The sequence below is a fragment of the Symsagittifera roscoffensis genome, chromosome 5, assembly GCF_963678635.1.
Source record: "Symsagittifera roscoffensis chromosome 5, txSymRosc1.1, whole genome shotgun sequence".
In the NCBI taxonomy this organism is placed as follows: Eukaryota; Metazoa; Xenacoelomorpha; order Acoela; family Convolutidae; genus Symsagittifera; species Symsagittifera roscoffensis.
In genome coordinates this window covers 11,507,336-11,524,351 of record NC_087066.1, presented here as the reverse complement: position 1 = coordinate 11,524,351, position 17,016 = coordinate 11,507,336, and the positions used below count along the sequence as shown (strand labels likewise).

The 17,016-nt window shown below is 35.4% G+C and overlaps 1 protein-coding gene and 1 non-coding gene across 16 annotated transcripts in view; one reads left to right on the top strand and one right to left on the bottom strand.

The window, feature by feature from the left end:
• Positions 1 to 13,680, top strand: part of LOC134846956 (uncharacterized) — a 49,674-nt gene extending 35,994 nt beyond the window's left edge. For 7 of the 15 annotated variants that reach the window (XM_063864411.1, XM_063864407.1, XM_063864405.1 and 4 more), the window contains one exon: positions 11,565 to 13,680. In XM_063864411.1, coding sequence (XP_063720481.1) covers positions 11,899 to 13,518 — 1,620 coding nt within the window. In that variant the 5' untranslated portion in view covers positions 11,565 to 11,898 and the 3' untranslated portion in view covers positions 13,519 to 13,680. Of the gene's footprint in view, positions 1 to 3,438; positions 3,642 to 10,298; positions 10,362 to 10,403; positions 10,687 to 11,564 lie in introns of those variants that run through there. The other 8 variants (XM_063864408.1, XM_063864409.1, XM_063864401.1 and 5 more) reach the window with 3 other exon arrangements.
• Positions 13,681 to 13,980: 300 nt separating this feature from the next.
• Trnai-uau (transfer RNA isoleucine (anticodon UAU)) lies at positions 13,981 to 14,067 on the bottom strand. Its single transcript is given in 2 exon segments — positions 13,981 to 14,016; positions 14,030 to 14,067. It is a non-coding gene; the product is annotated as a tRNA-Ile (tRNA).
• Between the last annotated feature and the right edge of the window lie 2,949 nt (positions 14,068 to 17,016).

Sequence of the window (17,016 nt, the reverse complement as noted above, 5' to 3'; positions counted from 1 at the left end):
GTCATCTTTTTTTGTGATCCAGCTCTCATAACATTGCGTACCTACTTCTTATTCGATAAGTTTGTTTTACTTGGGTTAGTTTTATAAGCTTTAAAAGTTTTTCGGATTTTCTGCATATTCTTTCTTGCAGAAATTGATTTAAATTTTTTTCTTTGATTTTTTTTTCATTTTTAGTATAAATAATAGAAAATAGCGGAAAGGTTTTTTTATGCTTAATTGGTCCTGTAGGATATTTACGTTGTTTGGGTTTATTTTGTTTACCTAAGTGTCTCAGTACATTTAGGAACTTTTGGATCTCGGTGTTCTGACTAATATTCTTTTTTCGTATCGGTTCTATCTATTGGTTATGCGAGAGAAATGAATGGAATTCATATAATCCGAATCCTTTTTATGCTGCAGGTAATTGATTTTTATAACAATTGCAAAAAAAATCTTCACTTTTAGCCTTTGATTTCTTAGACACATTTTAAAAAAGTTTTTCTATTTTCATTTGAGACTCCTTATCTTTTGATTTTCGGCTTTTTTGCATCGCAAGTGGTGCGAAGCAAGTGTGTTAGTTGTTTAGTTTCTGTGAATAGCTTTCTACGAAAGTTTTTAGTTTGATTGCCTTCTGTTTTACAGTTGTTATTGGCTGATAAAGTTATCAAGTTTGTTTTGTCGAAATTGTTGTAGCAACACTGCAAAAATTAGTTTTTGAAAGTTTATTGGACTGAATAGAATTTAAATTGGTGTTTTTTTTCGAATGAGAGCCAACATGATAACTTCGTTCCATATTTCTAATGAAATTGCTTCAGCAATAGCGCAAAAACTTTGAATTTACTTCCTTATTTGCCCTATGGTTTGCAAACACAATGTTTTCAAAACTGACATATAAATGCTTTAAAAATTTTAAATTTCTTAACCCTATATCTGGGTGCTCCCAGAGTAGTCTCAGTAGTTGCAAATCTTTCGTTCGAATGGGACTGCTGAAATCATTTTATTTTATGAGACGACGTTTTTTCTCAATATTTCAGAAAACTTGATTTAAGAAAGCTCTACGAAACTTATAATTCTAAACCTTATCATAGGGTGATCCAAGTTTGACCGCTCAAATCATCGTAGTTTTAGAGATATGTGTCTTTTCATGATTTTTCAACACTTTTGAAAAGTGTAAATTTTCAAAAAAAAATCAAATTTTGAAGTTGTCGACGCATTGGTGGGGTGAAGTCAGGCTACGACCAGCAGATTCAGATGTAGCATCCATCCTAATTTTAAATATTGTATTTCAAAAGTTCTCATTTATCTAACAATTAAACTAAAAGTAAAGTCTAATGTTTTGATATTGATTACGCTGGATTTTTTAATTTAATTATTTAACAATTAAACTAAGAATATGATGGCAGCAATATGCTGGATTTATCTAATGATGTCAGCAAATGATATAAGTACGGACTATTGAAAAGAAAGAACTATTTAAACAAGAGGGTTTTTTATGAATTCTTGGACTTCTTCTATGAAATATTTAAATATGGAAAGTGCAGTTATATGCTATCGGCCATTTTAGGGTTTTTTATGAGTTCAAAAAGTAGTTTTACAGATTTGGCCATTTTAGATGCTCACGTTGCAGATTTGGCCATGTTGAATGATCGCGTCTTTTTTTAGTTGGCATTCTTTTCTTTGTTTTTGTTTCATTTATTTCGCATTAAGTTTTTCTTATGTTTTTATATAAACAGTTTTAACTTTAATTAATCTGTCTGAAGCCTCGGAGGTGAGTTACACGCTATCTTGATTGGAAGCTCTGTTTCTACATTGTGGCTTCGGTAATTCGTAGAAGACCCATGAAAAGTTGTCCGTCCAGCCTGTCTAATTATAGTCTGTTCATATTTACACTAGCGATCAGCTTAGTATATTATTACGATCTTCTTTTTTTCCCAACCTAACTCGCAAATAAAAGTATTCATTGAAATGTGTTCCCTTATTCGGAAATTTCCCTGTAGCATTGGAAATTGTATAGCGTCTGTTCTCTGCGTTACATATGGCTTTAGTTTGGTGCCTTTTAAGCATCCATGGCTGAGTGGTTAGTTTGTGAGACTCTTAGTTTGTGAGACTCTATTTCAAAGGTTTGAATCTTAGACGTAGTCGTTTTTTTCCACTAATTTGGGGTTTATTTCTGATTTTTCTTATTGCACGTTATAGAACTGCTTTTTGTCATGTTCTCGCTAGTGTGTGCGAACCGAAGCTTTGCTTCTGTGTGATTCGCTACTTTCCTGACTTCTATGTTGTTTAGCGAAGCTCTTTTGCCACTCAAGGTCGTGTAGAACTTTCACCTGGTGCCACTATTGCAACCTAAATTGACCAGGTAGACCTGAGAATGAGGTCACGTCAGAGCTCGTCCTCTCGCTATAATTGGCATAGCAAGGGATTGATTACACAATCTGACAATCTTAAAGGGTAACGCCTCAGCACCAGGCTATGTGCCTAAAATATGATTTGATATTCAAGTTCTACAAGCAATTTGATAGATTATCCATTGTTTCAGTTTTCTCGCATTAGATTAGGTTGAGCAAAAAACTTGAATCATCAAAAACTGTAACATTGAAAGAGCTTTAAGCTGATTTATTTTTTAAATTTTTATTTCAAAAATAGAAAATTTTTTAGTCGTTTTCCATGAGTTTTTTTTCACATTTCTACAATTGTTTGTCGGCTATGTTTTTTTGTCAATTTTTAAAAGAGGTTTTTAAAATGAAACTTTATTCGACCTGATCATGTTCACCTTAATTGATTTATGGAAGATTTATATCTGGTTTATTACTTCCATTTTTAATATTGCTAGTGTTTGGACCAGTGAAAACAAGTGAAGAATGCTTGAGTTTTGACCATTATTTGGCAAAAAGAATTTGACGTTAAAAATCGTATCCATCTTAATAATTTTTTTGTGAAGCTCTATTGACAGAGCCATTTCTCTGTTTTTTGTTTTGGTTGACCCATTTATCACAATAGGTGGAGTTGTTAGCGCCAACAAACAGTTTTCGCATTTCAAAAATCTTGACGAAACATATGCGCAGCACGACTGTCTCATTTTGGAAATCCGACTCATTTTGGAAATCCGAGTCATTTTGGGCCTATAATTAAAAGCATTTAAGCGTAAAATACAAAAATTTATAGAAGTCTTCTGAGTTGATAGAAATTTAATTCGGTTCGAAAATAAAAACTGTCATATTCGTGAACCCGGGCAAACTTTAATTGAAGATTAAAAAAAATGGCGCGCGATCGTGATCGAGCACATACATGCGCAACATCGTTTCTCTCATAAATCTATTGGTTTATAAACTGGTTAAGATTAGGAAAGAAGACGATATTTACTATTAGTGACAAGTTAAATTTGCTCAGCTAGCCAAATGTTACGATTGAACCAACCGAGTTGAACTGTGCTTGATTTTATTAAGACATATGTTTTAGTAGTTACCTGCAACATTCAACTGAAAGTACTACTGGTGAATAGTCCATAGCAGTAAAATCATCATCTCGCTCGGTGTATGGCCCAGCTCCTATTTATCACTACTTCTGGTAAAAGAACAACTGATGAACGTAGTTCCATTTCAAACAGCAAGACGGACCTTTTTCCACATCAATCTAATTGAGTCACTAGAGAAATAGAAAAGGTGAGAGCAAATGCTGTTAGGTTTTGGAGCACGTTTTTCCCGCGTCTATTTTTGGTTTGCTGTGAAAGGTTTTTCAATGAAGTTTGTTGTTTTAATTGCTGATTTTTGATGTTTTATAATTTCAAAATATGTCATTTAGTCAATTTTAATCGTTTAAGATTTCCAAGGTTTGAGACTCATCGTGATGCGTGATCGTTGCTTGAGTTTTGAAGGTTATCAAACTTACCCAGTCCAAAAAAAAAATCAAAAAGAATCTAATTATTAGGGACACAATAGCAGATCTCCGTAAGGAGCTGAACTACTCTTATGTTAGTCGTAACTTAATGTACCTAGTAACACAACTAAAAAGCTCCGAATTGGGATCTGTTTTAAGCCCAAACTGTTTTGTTTGATTAGGTCAAACAGTTAAGAGGCAAATACTAATTCACGCGCAATGTTTTTCTTCTTGTGTTCGCCATTTTGTTTTTTCAATTTCACTTAGGTTCCTAGTTTTCCGTTGTTCCTAGTTGTCGGGGCATCGTTTGTAGCGTACCGAGATAATTAGTTTTTGATTGAAATCGGTTAGAGTATGTTAAATCAGATCGCACATAATTATCACATCTAAGCCTTCGGCTGTGTCTTCGTACTGAATCTTAATTTAAACATAAGCGAAGCGTATTGAGAAAAAGTATCCTATGGCAGTTAATGGGTAAAAGGTAAAGGTTATTTTTCTCTTTCTTCAAAATAGTTCTTTTGTTAATAAGTATGAGTGTTAATCTAACGATGGAAACATTACAGGCAAGGTGTGCTTATTGTTATCTTGCTCTATTGAAATCATCCGTTCAGTCGGCATTGAGTTAACCGATGTTTTGATTTGTGTTGTTTATTTCATTCAAGGTAAATGCGTGCTTTTGTTCATTTTCAATAAATAAAAATGGTTTATCGTAAGATAGAAAATTGATTCAAATTGAATCATGTTTGACAAATGAGTTCGAGGTTCCTAGATCGCGAACCTTTTTTTCAGGATCGCATAAAACCGACAGAGAAAAATGCGACAAAATTGTTTAAAAAAAATTGCTTTCAAAATTTTCTTACATACCGATGCTAAATTTTAGTAGTTGACTATTAAATTAAATTACCCCAATTCAATTGATATCAAATTTGCCTAAGAAAATTTTACTGGAGGGGATCCCGCCCGAAGGACCGAATGCGAGAAAATAGTGAGATCCAATCAAGTTCTGCAATCAAAAAATCAAAAGAGGTTAGCGAGAAACGTAGTCCGTTTTGAACCGTTTAAAGGACGTTACCATTGATTGGTTGTAATTTATCCGGTTCTTCTGTCATTGAAGTAGCCCCTGTTTGCCAACATAGTCACCGACTGCGGCGGTCCCTTTTTTGATGCTTGGGCGGTTTGGATTTACACTGTTTGTACAACAGACACTTAGTCTGATTAATCATGGTATAAAAAATTGACCTGAAAGACTTCGAATTGAAAATTGAATATTTTTGGGGCTTGTGGGACCGATTTCTCATTCTGGTATCAATGAGCGGTGGTACAAATGTGACTTCACCCTGTTCAAAGCCCTCTCGCGGCCGTGGATGTTCCTCTTATTTTAAAAAGTTTGCTCTTATTTTGGAACTTGAATGACTTGAATGCGGATAAGTTTGCTGCATGGGCAGCGTTGGACATAATTGCTCAAGCATCGCTGGTGTGTTCATTTCCAATTAAATTTGCACATTTCATTGCACAGTTTGTATGCACTAATAATTTATATCCAATAATTAGCACATTCATTGCTCACTGAAGTTTATTAATCAAGAATGTGTGGAGTTTTAAGTTTGTCACTGTTGTAGGTTGATAGGTCTCAGTGATCTGTTGTTGTTCCGACCATTGAAAGCGGGGTTGAACTTTCGCTTCGGGTGTTTCAGTTTTTTTTTCTCTTTTTTGTTTTCCGCCTAAAATCAGGTACCAAAAGCAATCATTTGAAAAGGTCGAGCGTTTTATCATATTAATTACTTTTCAGGTGTGATTTGAGCGACATTTCAAAAAGTTGTCCCAGTGTCGAGAAAAACCGGTTTGAAATTTTACCTTTTTAGGCTTAATTTAGGCTAATTATGAAAGGACCAGCCTTAAAATTTTTATTCAAGCCCTGGAAACTTTCCTTTAATCCAGATGTTTTAGTTTCTTTGCTTTTATACTGTCATGTTGATAAAAGAAAACATAAAAAGTTGAAATCGGCAAAAAATATTTTCGCGTTTTTTTAAAATATATTTCATTCTTTTAGATGAAAACTGTGCAATATGCCTATTTTGCTCTGACTGTCGAATATTCCTAAGTTATAGGCTTTCGTTCAGATCCTTTTATTGCACCTCGCCCAAAAAAAACGACAATAAGTGGGAAAAAAAGTAAATTTTTGAAGATTATGGTCTGAACATCATGTGATACTTGCACAGCAATTGGTTGTCCCTATTTATTTTTGAGGATTTGAGGTCAATCCCGTAAATTGCCCATGCCAAGTTTTGTTTCAAGTTATTGGAGCTCGAAAATGTTCAATTTGCCATTATGAGACAGTTGTTGCGCGATAAACTTCGTGTTTTTAATTCATAAGCTGCAATGTAGTCCGCCGGCTCATAACTCGTTCCAGAGTAGTTTGAGTCAAATTTTTGGTGTGGCTAATGAAGAAATAAAGAATATTTTTGCTTGGGGTTGATTTTTTTACCCAGTCACATTTTTCGATCCAAAAAATAATTTTCGCCAACCGTTTTTCTACTTCATTGAAGATATCGACTTCATGAGTTCAAAATTATAATATATTTTCTCTGTATTCTTTGTTTCAAGCTCTGGGGTTTGATAAATGCCAATTTTGCCCTGCTCCGAACTAATTCATGCGCTCTGTGATTATTTTATTAATGATGCTGAAAGTGTTATGTGATTTATATATCCGTGGCGAATTATCCCGCTCTACTATATCTTTCCAAGTTGAATTGAGGCACTCGAATCCGTCGTTGTAATTTAAAGGACGTTCCCATTGATTGGTTGTAATTTATCCGGTTCTTCTGTCATTGAAGTAGCCCCTGTTTGCCAACATGGTGACCGACTGCGGCGGTCCCTTTTTGATGCTTGTCAGGTTTGGATTTACGCTGCTTGTACAATAGACACTTATTTTGATTAATCATGGTAAAAAAATTGACCTGAAAGACTTCGAATTGAAAATTGAATAACTTTGGGGCCTGTGGGATCGATTTTTCATTTTGGTATCAATGAACGGTGGTACAAATGTGACTTCACCCTGTTCAAAGCCCTCTCGCGGCCGTGGATTTTGCTCTATTTTAAAAAGTGTGCTCTTATTTTTGAACTTGAATGCGGATAAGCTAGCTGCATGCGCAGCGTTGGACATAATTGCTCAAGCATGGCTGGTGTGTTTTTATGAGTTCATTTCCAATGAAATTTGCATATTTCATTGCACAGTTTGTATGCACTAATAAGTTATATCCAGTATTTAGCACATTCATTGCTCACTGAAATTTATTAATCAAGAATGTGTGGAATTGTAAGTTTGTCACAGTTGTAGGTTGATAGGTCTCAGTGATCTGCTGTTGTTCCGACCACTGAAAGCGGGGTTGAACTTTCGCTTCGGGTGTTTCAGTTTTTTTTCTCTGTTTTGTTTTCCGCCTAAAATCAGGTGCCAAAAGCAATCATTTGAAAAGGTCGAGCGTTTTATCATATTAAATACTTTCAGGTGTGATTTGAGCTACATTTCAAAAAATTGTCCCAGTGTCGAGAAAAACCGGTTTGAAATTTTACCTTTTTAGGCTTAATTTAGGCTAATTATGAAAGGACAGTTGTTGCGCGATAAACCTCGTGATATTAATTCTTAAGCTGCAATGTAGTCCGCCGGCTCATAACTCGTTCCAGAGTGGTTTGAGTCAAATTTTTGGTGTGGCTTTTGAAGAAATGCAGAATAGTTTTGCTTGGGGTTGATTTTTTTACCCAGTCACCTTTTGTCGATCCAAATAATAATTTTCACATACCGTTTTTATACTTCATTGAAGATATCGACTTCATGAGTTCAAAATTATAATATTTTTTCTCTGTATTCTTTGTTTTAAACTCTGGGGTTTGATAATTGCCAATTTTGCCCTGCTCCGGACTAATTCATGCGCTGTGAATGTTTTATTGATGATGCTGAAAGTGTAATGCGATTTATATATTCGTGGCGAATTATCCCGCACTACAAAATCTTTCCAAGATGAAATGAGGCACTCGAATCCGTCGCATTTTGTACTGCTCCAGTTTTTGCTCTTGATGTTTGACATTGTTCAAATTTCACGGTTCTGTAATGTTTTTTTTTACCAACAACTATTCGATCCCAATTTAGGCGCAATCGGAACATCAATGCTTTGCCCTGATATACGAGTAGTCTTGTTTTGACTTAATATTTGTTCACTAGACGTTAATTGCATCCCTTTGATTTTTATGTAGCGTCTAGAGGAAAGTTTTTTATGAACAGGGTTGATTAAAAGTATTCGATTAAACTTAAAAGGAAATCAGACTTTCAGGTCTTTGGCCTGATTTGAGCAATCTTGTTTTGTTTTGAGCTTTTTTCTGCTTCTGAAAAATTTTTAAAGCACATTTTTGTCGCTGGTTGCTTGTTTTGCGAATTGCACTTTTGCAACTGTAGATGACTGGGAACAAAGATTTCATTATTTAGTCAAAATATTTTTTTCAAGCATTCATTCATTATCAATAAAGATTCTAATGTTGAATTATCTTTCTAAGGGCATTGATATTTCAAGGTGACGCAAAAGGTCTGTCTTAAGCTGTTATTTCGCGAGTTGGCATTTCAAGTTGGAAAAATCTATAGTTCGCGCACCATTTTTCCCCTGAAAATTGGAACAAACTAAAATTCGATTGTTGGAAGCGATGTAAAAAGCACATTTTCTATTGCTTGAATCTCGCGTGTTTTTGATGCTAACTTGCGCCTTTTGCATGCGCACTTGGTTATTATCGAATCCAGATACATACAATTGTAAGGTAAAGGTAAGGGTTGTCTTCTATTCGATTTACGTCACACATTATGAGTGCTAAGCTGAACAGGATTTACATAAAAGGAAGGTCGGCTTATAATTACCTTTCTTTCAAAATCAGTGCATTATTCAAAATTGAAAAAAAATTTGTAGGTGAGTGGTGTTTTTCTTGTTTAATTTCTTCTAGCTAAGGTATATGATTGAATACGAGTGAATTTAATAAATTTGGAATAATCATTAGCTTAGAAGGTAAGTTCATTCAAACTCTAGTAGTTTTTCAAAGTCATAATTGGTTTCTGCATTTTAATAGTATTTTTTGCGCTAAAACATTCTGGTAAGCAGAACATAATTAATCAGTTAGTTAAAATTTAGTATAAAGCATCATAATTACTCTAATATAATCACCTAATCTGATCAATTATCTTAAGTTTTTGTTCAATAAGTGTAACTTATTACCCTTGCGATAAGCAAAGGGTATTGAAATCGAGTACTAGACTTTTTTCGAGTAAATAACTTTGGATCGATCTCCTGGGTCCTGGATTCATTCATCTACTGGGACTTTCTGTTATAACAGACATACTTCGAGCATGTTTGTATTTTAAAAGTGTGGAGGAATCGAAGTTTGTTTTTAATGTTGGTTGTAATTTTACCAACTCGGTTTATTAAATTTTCATTTTTGTTGATTAAGCTCTAGTTTACTTTCCGATTTTTGTATACCACATCGCATTCAGCAGTACATTTATATTTCTCGTGGATAATATTTGGGCAGGTAATCTTTTTTTCCTGTAAAATTTTACCGAACAATGTTGGTTGATTTTCAGCTTATTGGCTGTTGGCTTTAATTCTGTCAGCTTATTTACCTAATGTTGTTTCCTACAAAATTTCGATAATCGTTATGAGATCAGTAACATTTTGGCCCCAAAGTTTCGAATATTCAAATTCAAATTCACTTAGAGCACTAAAACTTCAATAAATATAGACATACAAAAACTTTGTTTTTTGTTTTCCTGGTTCTTTTCAACTGTAATATCTTTTGAAGTCCTCATCGATAGTTTTAAAGCGTCTTGCTGTTTTAGTCCTATACTTGTTGTATCGCAAATGGTGCGAAGCTCAGCAAGTATTGTATCGCACGTAGTTTTTCCAAAAGTATAATTACGCTTGCGATAAGCAAGCGTTATGTATAATTTGATTCAAATCAAATTGTGTTCGCCTATCAATTAACCTTTTAGCTGCTTATTTCCTTGATTAGGTTCAGAATAAAAAGCATGGCTTATATATTTTCTAGGTACTGTTTTGGATCAATATGAATATACCAAATCCAAAGTGTTTAAGGGGTGGATGTGCAATTGGTTCTAAGTTGAATCCGTAAGACTTGTTGGAGTAATGTGGATGCCCGATAGCATGAGCTACTGAGGGGCTTACAGGTGTTCAGCTTACATGATTATGAAGTATCAAAAAGTCCTCAAAGGGTGACAGTACGGCGCCCTGGAGAAAAAAAGCAGAAAATAGATTTTTTTTCAATTTTCTGGACACAGTTTAAGAGCACCCTTTTATGACTCACAAGCCATAGTAACATCGGGTCTTGATCAGAAGAAGTTTTAATTGTTTTTAAACGTATTTCTAGGCGTAAACATGAAGGGAAAGCTTCAAAATGGTTTGTTGTCTATGACGACAGCACGCAAAAGAGGAATTAATTTTCTACCATTTTCCTTGGTAGGTAAAAGCAATCGAAATTGAGCTTCAAGGATAAGGTTATCATAGTTTATATATGGTAGCAAAATTAGTACCATTTTGGGATTCGGTGTCCGTTTCTTCTCCAATTTCTCATTCACTACCTCTTCAATACATTTCTCATTCACTACCTCTTCAATACATTTCTCATTCACTACCTCTTAAATAATCTTAAAAAAACGGAAATATTCAGCCTACTTATTCTGGATTTTAACTCAAGTCTTTTAAAACACAATTTCAGAATCAGAATCACGCCCGAAAAACTTCATGTGACATTACTTTCGATCCCCTGTGAGGCTTCTTTGAGGTACATAAAGAGCATTCATTAAGTTTTTTCCTAGGCTATATAGCTTCTTGTGCAAGTTTTTCAGCTTACTGGCACTCTTTTGCGTGATACAACTGTATTTGCCATAACCGAATTGTTGCGAGTCATAAAACTTAACTGAAATTTTTACTGAAATAGACGGGCAACCGGAACGAAAAAGGTTTTTTTTAAGTCGTTTTTATTCGGTTGAATTGTTTTCGGAGCTTTTATAGGTGTATTTCCTGTTGATGAATGTATACTCGAATCATCAATGGGACTCAAACGAGGTATAATCACTTCAAAGGCGTCTCAGAAAACCGTTTAAATACCGTTCTTCGAAGCTTTTGTTTGTCTAAGTTGTTGGTCTCATTGCTCAAAAAGAATGAACTTAGTCTCAACTTGGGGTGTTGGTCAGAACAAACTTTACTGTATTAAAATCTTAAATGTCAGTTTCCATTTTGAAAAAATATGTGTTTGTCAGCAAAAATATTGAAAGCAAGTATACTTCGGACGCTGTAGAATTATTCTTCAGCTTTATTTAAAAGTTTTTTTGGTAATTTTTTAACGCATTTAATAATAATCGAATGCGGGCTCTTTTTCCTTCCCCCCTCTTGAACATTTTTACGCGTAATTTTTTTGATCCCATTGTCCGATTGTTATCAAAATTGACATACAGACTAATGAGGCCATGACAAACATATTTGGTCTTAATAATCAATCTCGTAAAACCACTCGTTACACTAAAAAATTGAAGCTCGTGTGAGGTGGGGGGAAAGGAAAAAGAGCCCGAATGCGTGCAAAGTTTTGTTCTTAGCTACTCGCAAAAGTTTGCGAATGTCTTTCTTCTTCTCTGTGTTTCAAAGTAATTTGTCCTGTTTTAGACTACATATTCAACGCGGACTGAAGTATTAAATTCTAGAGGAAAGACATGCGAATCGAAAAAAGTTTCAAAACCTCGACGTATCGGTTATGTTGATTCCTTGTTTGATTCTATTGCTGCCCTCTCTTCTTTCCATTTAATTACCAACTTCAATACATAGCTTACTTTGATTCATTTGACTTCTTTACTTTTGTGCAAATATCATTTGACTTCTTCATTCGAGCCTTATCACAAAAACCGCGAAAATATAAGTAATAGATAAATTACTTCGATCTTAATTGCGCAACTTTAACCCGTTGACCCAGCAAAATAAGTTTTTGTCCAAGGATTCAAATATGAGTTTTGTCTCTTCATCTGAAACTTTCTCATCGACAAGTAACTCCTCGTCCTCCTCGTCCAATAACCCTGGTTCATCACGTGACCAAATGACTTTCGCCCGCCCTTTCACGGAGCTGTTTGCAGCTAACAATATGAGCAACTTCTCAAATAGAGGCGATACTTCATGTGGGCGCGAAGCGGCATCGTCTGCCGGAATAACAGCCGCCGATTTGCAATCGCAGTCAAGTGATGACGCTGAAAGTGCAATAACCATGCAACACCTTATAGACTCAATCGTCGAGGAGTCTTTCCAGAAACCTCTGGAGGATTCCAACTACATAAGAGCCTCGGAAACCATGTTCCAGAAGATGCTGAATGGCGAGCGTTCTTGGAAGATCACTTCCTCTCAAGCAGATCCAAATTTCGACTACCAATCACGACTGGAGAACTTGTCGGTTCTCAACAATCTGTTGATGTCTATGGAAATGGGCCCTAGTTCGACCACAGACGCAGGTGCCAGTATCATATCACAAATGATGACGAACAACGCCCCTTCAACAACCACCGCCGGATCAACCTCGTCGTCGTCAAGCTCATTCTTGAGCGGAACATCCCAACATACCATTACCATCCCCGTGACATCGCAAGGCAACGTAGGGCGAAAATGCTTACAACCTACGTACAGGAAAAGCCAACGAGAGAAACGACATGCGAATCAATCAAATATGGAGCATCAAAATCAGAAACAAGCCGACTCCGACTCGTCTGCATCTTCTGGCGAGCGAAGTCCGGAGAGCGCTTCAGATTCCGCGTCCAGTTTGTGCGACAATTGCAATAACATGAAGATAGAAGGTCATAGCAATTCAGGATCCGAGGAGTCTTCGAGCTGTGGAAGTCAAATCTCTTCAACCGAATCACGCAACTCCTCGCCCTCGAACAAAATTGAAAACATGCACATCAGTGGAAATGAACCGCCAATTCTCCCGCCGATGCCACCGCTCATTGAAGTCACGAGAGCGTCGCCTCTATACGACCAGCGTTCGTCAGTTTCAGCTAATTCGGATGGAAATGCAGAATCAGCTACGTCCCCCCGAGACGAAATAAAGCACCCTAAAAAACGAATGCGAGACCGCCATTTCAGAGAGACGAGAAACAGCAGCAGCGGAACGAACTCGGATAGTGGCGGATCGAGTGGATCCGAGAACAGCAGTGGCCAGCGCTATGTTCAGAACTTCCAGCCAGTTTTCACTAATATTTCACAAGGATCTGCTCCGCTTTTTGCCAGTCCAAATGAGAATCCGGCAGTATTTTCACAACAGTATCTTCAATCTGTTTTGAGACAGCCAATTCAAGTTTCCCCTCCGAATGTGCAGATTCCATTGGGCTATGTTGGAAACATGAGTTCTCAGTTATCGAATACAATTATTCCCCCGACTACAGTTGTTCCGAATGTACATATCCCGAACACTGCTGCCGAACCGACTACTATATACGAGCAACTGCAACGCGCCGCTACGCACAATGCAATTGCGACGTGCTACGCGTCCCCGTTGGTTGTCAACGACCGCATCTTTATGGTACCTTCTAACCTAAACCGCCAACAGAACATGGGAAGTTCTCAAAGTGAACGTAACTAGTAGATGTAGTTATACTTAAAATTTATTTAGATGCTTTTGCAGAATAAAAGTAAAAGCTTTAATTGTTTTTTATCATAATTCTCTAAATGTATTTAGCATGAATTATGATGTTTTGATTTGTTGCTAAATGTGCTTTTATGTCATTTTATAGTTAAATATCTGTCTCCCATTTTTTTTAAATTAGAGATGTTCTGGACTTAAGCTCGGCGGACGAATTTTCTCCTTTTTTTCTTCCCCTGACCCTTCATTGAAAATTATCTCTTTAATTCATGCATCACGCATTCTGCCGTCATAACACACAAAACAAACATAAAACTCGGTATTTTTAAAGGGGGAACTGGAAAAGAGCCTTCTTTTTTTTGAGGTGAATCCTACTCAATAGTTTCTTCCCAATCTTTTGGAGTTGACGGGAAAAAAATTCAAATTCTTGCTTCATTCTTGCGAAACGTGAAAAAATTATGTTGCTCCCGGGCAGGCTCGAACTGCCGACATCCGCATTGCTCAATCTGTCTATAAGTACGGCGCTCTAACCGACTGAGCTACGGGAGCACATGATCATTGATTGGCTAAATATGGTCTTTCTTCTGTGAAAATGTAAGAAGTTTATTTTTACAACTTTTCAAGTAAAAATGTTAGAAGTTTTTTTGCGCTTCATCTCAGAAGTATCATAATTTGTAACATTCAAGTGACAAAAATTTTAAAGCCCTCAAGTGACAAAAAAGTGACAAAAAATTTTAAAATTTTCTGCCGTAATAACACACAAAACAAACATAAAACTCGGTATTTTGAAAGGGGGAACTGGAAAAGAGCCCTATTACGGCAAAAGTGCGTGGTTTTTTTGTTAAGTATGAAGTATCAAATGCTATCAATGGCAATGACAATGAGAAAAAGAACGAACATTTTTTGGCTCTTTTCCAATCTCTTCTACAGTTCAAAACTTTTTTTCGTAGTGATTTTACGTCGTATTTTGCCTTAATAGGATATTAAGATGTGAATTATGAAAAACAAATCTGTTCAATAGTTAGTTGGTGCAGGTAAATATTAAAATATTTCTGAGTTACTGCAATCGGTCAAGCCTTTTTAGATGGTTTTTATGGCCTTGTTGTTTGCTGGCCTTGTCACTCAAGTGAGCTTGTAAACGGAGCAGTGTGTTGACTTATTATAAAAACAAACGTATAATTTGACTATCGTATTACATATAATCATATATTCTGACCGTATCAAAACCGTATAATCGTTCATATTGAGAAAGAAAGAAAGAAAAAGAAAGAATTTCTCCAGAATGAATAAACATAAATCTGAAACTTGGAGGGGACAGAAAACGGTACCCTAGGATCCACAAAGGCCCCTACAGGCTGTAATAATAAGGTTAAAACTAAACAAATGATCAATGGAAAAAAAATTAAAAAATTTTTTAACCTTTAGATTTTTCTAACTTTCTGATATACATTTCAAAATTTAGGGCAAAATGTTGCTCACATTTATGTGCCGCTTGCTCTTATACTGCTTTTTTCTTCATGAAATGATGTGAATTTTTTTGAGGTAACTTCTGAGGTAACATTTTGAGGTAAAAAACTGCGATATCTCGAAAACTAGAAGATTGTGGAAGTTCACTTTTTCAACAGAAATTGCAACCCCTCGGGGGACGTTAATTAGCGGTTAACTCATTGGTGAAAGTTTTTTTTTAATTTTTGCAGCTTATAGAACCAATTCCCAATTTTGAATTAACAACGAAGTTTTGAAATTATTTTAAAAACGCGATTTTTCTTTAAAAGACCTATTTTCAATTTCTACGGGCAGAAAGTTAAGGGTCTTCGGTTTAGTATACAACTTGCAAGCTCTATGCCGTATCGAGAATTTTTCAATTTTCGTTTGCAAAAAGGTTCCGGGAGTAAATTAGCACCAGACATTCTTGCGAATTTCTTAGAAATTTGAAAAGTTAACATTTTATTCCAAAAAGCTGTACAGTGCAAACTGTTAAGACATTTGAGAACAAATTTCAACAGTTCGTACATATAATACTCAGATACAGTCAGCTAGTTGTTTTGATCGAATATTTCATCACAGTGATCCTGCCGTTATCGTAAAAAAGTTAACTTCAATTTTTTTCTTCTGCAAAACAATAATAGGGTTCAAAACAATGAAACTGCAACATCCGTAAAGAAGAATACCATGCTGTAAAATATGAACAGTATTACTACGGAAGTAGTATTACTACGGCTGTATTACTACGGGTTTTAACAATTATATTACTTATGTAGTCATCACCGGAGTAGAACTTATTATCCAAACTGTTGAAGATTATGATACTTCTACGGTATTGACGTTTGTGAGATACATCAAGAAAGGAGTATGTTAATTGTTCTGCCTGACAAAATTTGGTATATTCCTTTTGAGTGTGTTGTCTATGATTTCAAAAAAATTGTTAAGTTTTTTCGCAGTATCGGAATCGGCGGGTTTCTCATTGAGCTCTAAACAAGAATGCAATGATAGGTGTTACTAGACTGAAGGTTTTTGCCACTGATATCATTTAGTAGATTATAATTTTATTTTGAGTCTCCGATACAATGTTCAAATTTATTCCAATAAAACCGTTCAATAAATTGTTCAACTTCTTTTTCGAATTGTGCTCCTCTGATTTTTAATTTCAAAAAAAGTTGTCCGAACTTGAAATCTGCGGACCGGTTTTCCACTTCTGTTTGTCCACGTTGTTTCTCAGTTATACGACTTTGTTGGTGAACCAAATTGGCCGCGTGTACATTTGTTTTTTTTTTTCATGACAGCCAAAACATCAAGAACACCTGCATACAATATCTGAAAGTGCTGGAAAGCTGCATTTAGGTCGTGTTTTTCAAACAAACTTATTTTTCTGGATTCAGAAGTATCATCAAGTTTTTGCCAAAAACTCAAAGATGCTAAGTGGTACCTTAAGAAAAGATGAATCACGAAAAAAATTTCGTTTTTGTATTTTACATTTTTTGTATCCTATTTTTATGTGATACGATATTGGTCAGTTAATTTTCCACAGGTGAGAATTAATGAATTCGCCCGAAAATAAAATGATCTGAACAAATTTGCGAATTATCTTTGACACGCGTTTATTCACTAACTGTGATCTCAAAAACGTTTGAGGATTTGGTGTTGATGTAATTCTGAGCTAGCAAATTGCTTTGCTTAGTATCTTTTTTCAAATCACCGCAACAGACACACGGCAGATTTACCGACTTTCTTTTGTCTAAATTTTGATCCTACTTTTCTACGAACATCCGTTTGTTAGGTTTGGGTTTAAATTATAAAACACCAACTGAGAACTTAACAGAATTCTTTGATATTTCAGCAAAACACATTCATCAAAGGGTATGGCCACCTGATTCAGCAGATAGCAGATATTTCTTATTTGCATCTTGACGACACCACCATGAGTTTTTCATTTCTTAGAGCAAAAATGATTATAACCACTAATTAAACAACTTTCATTTTTATCATTTTCTGTTAACC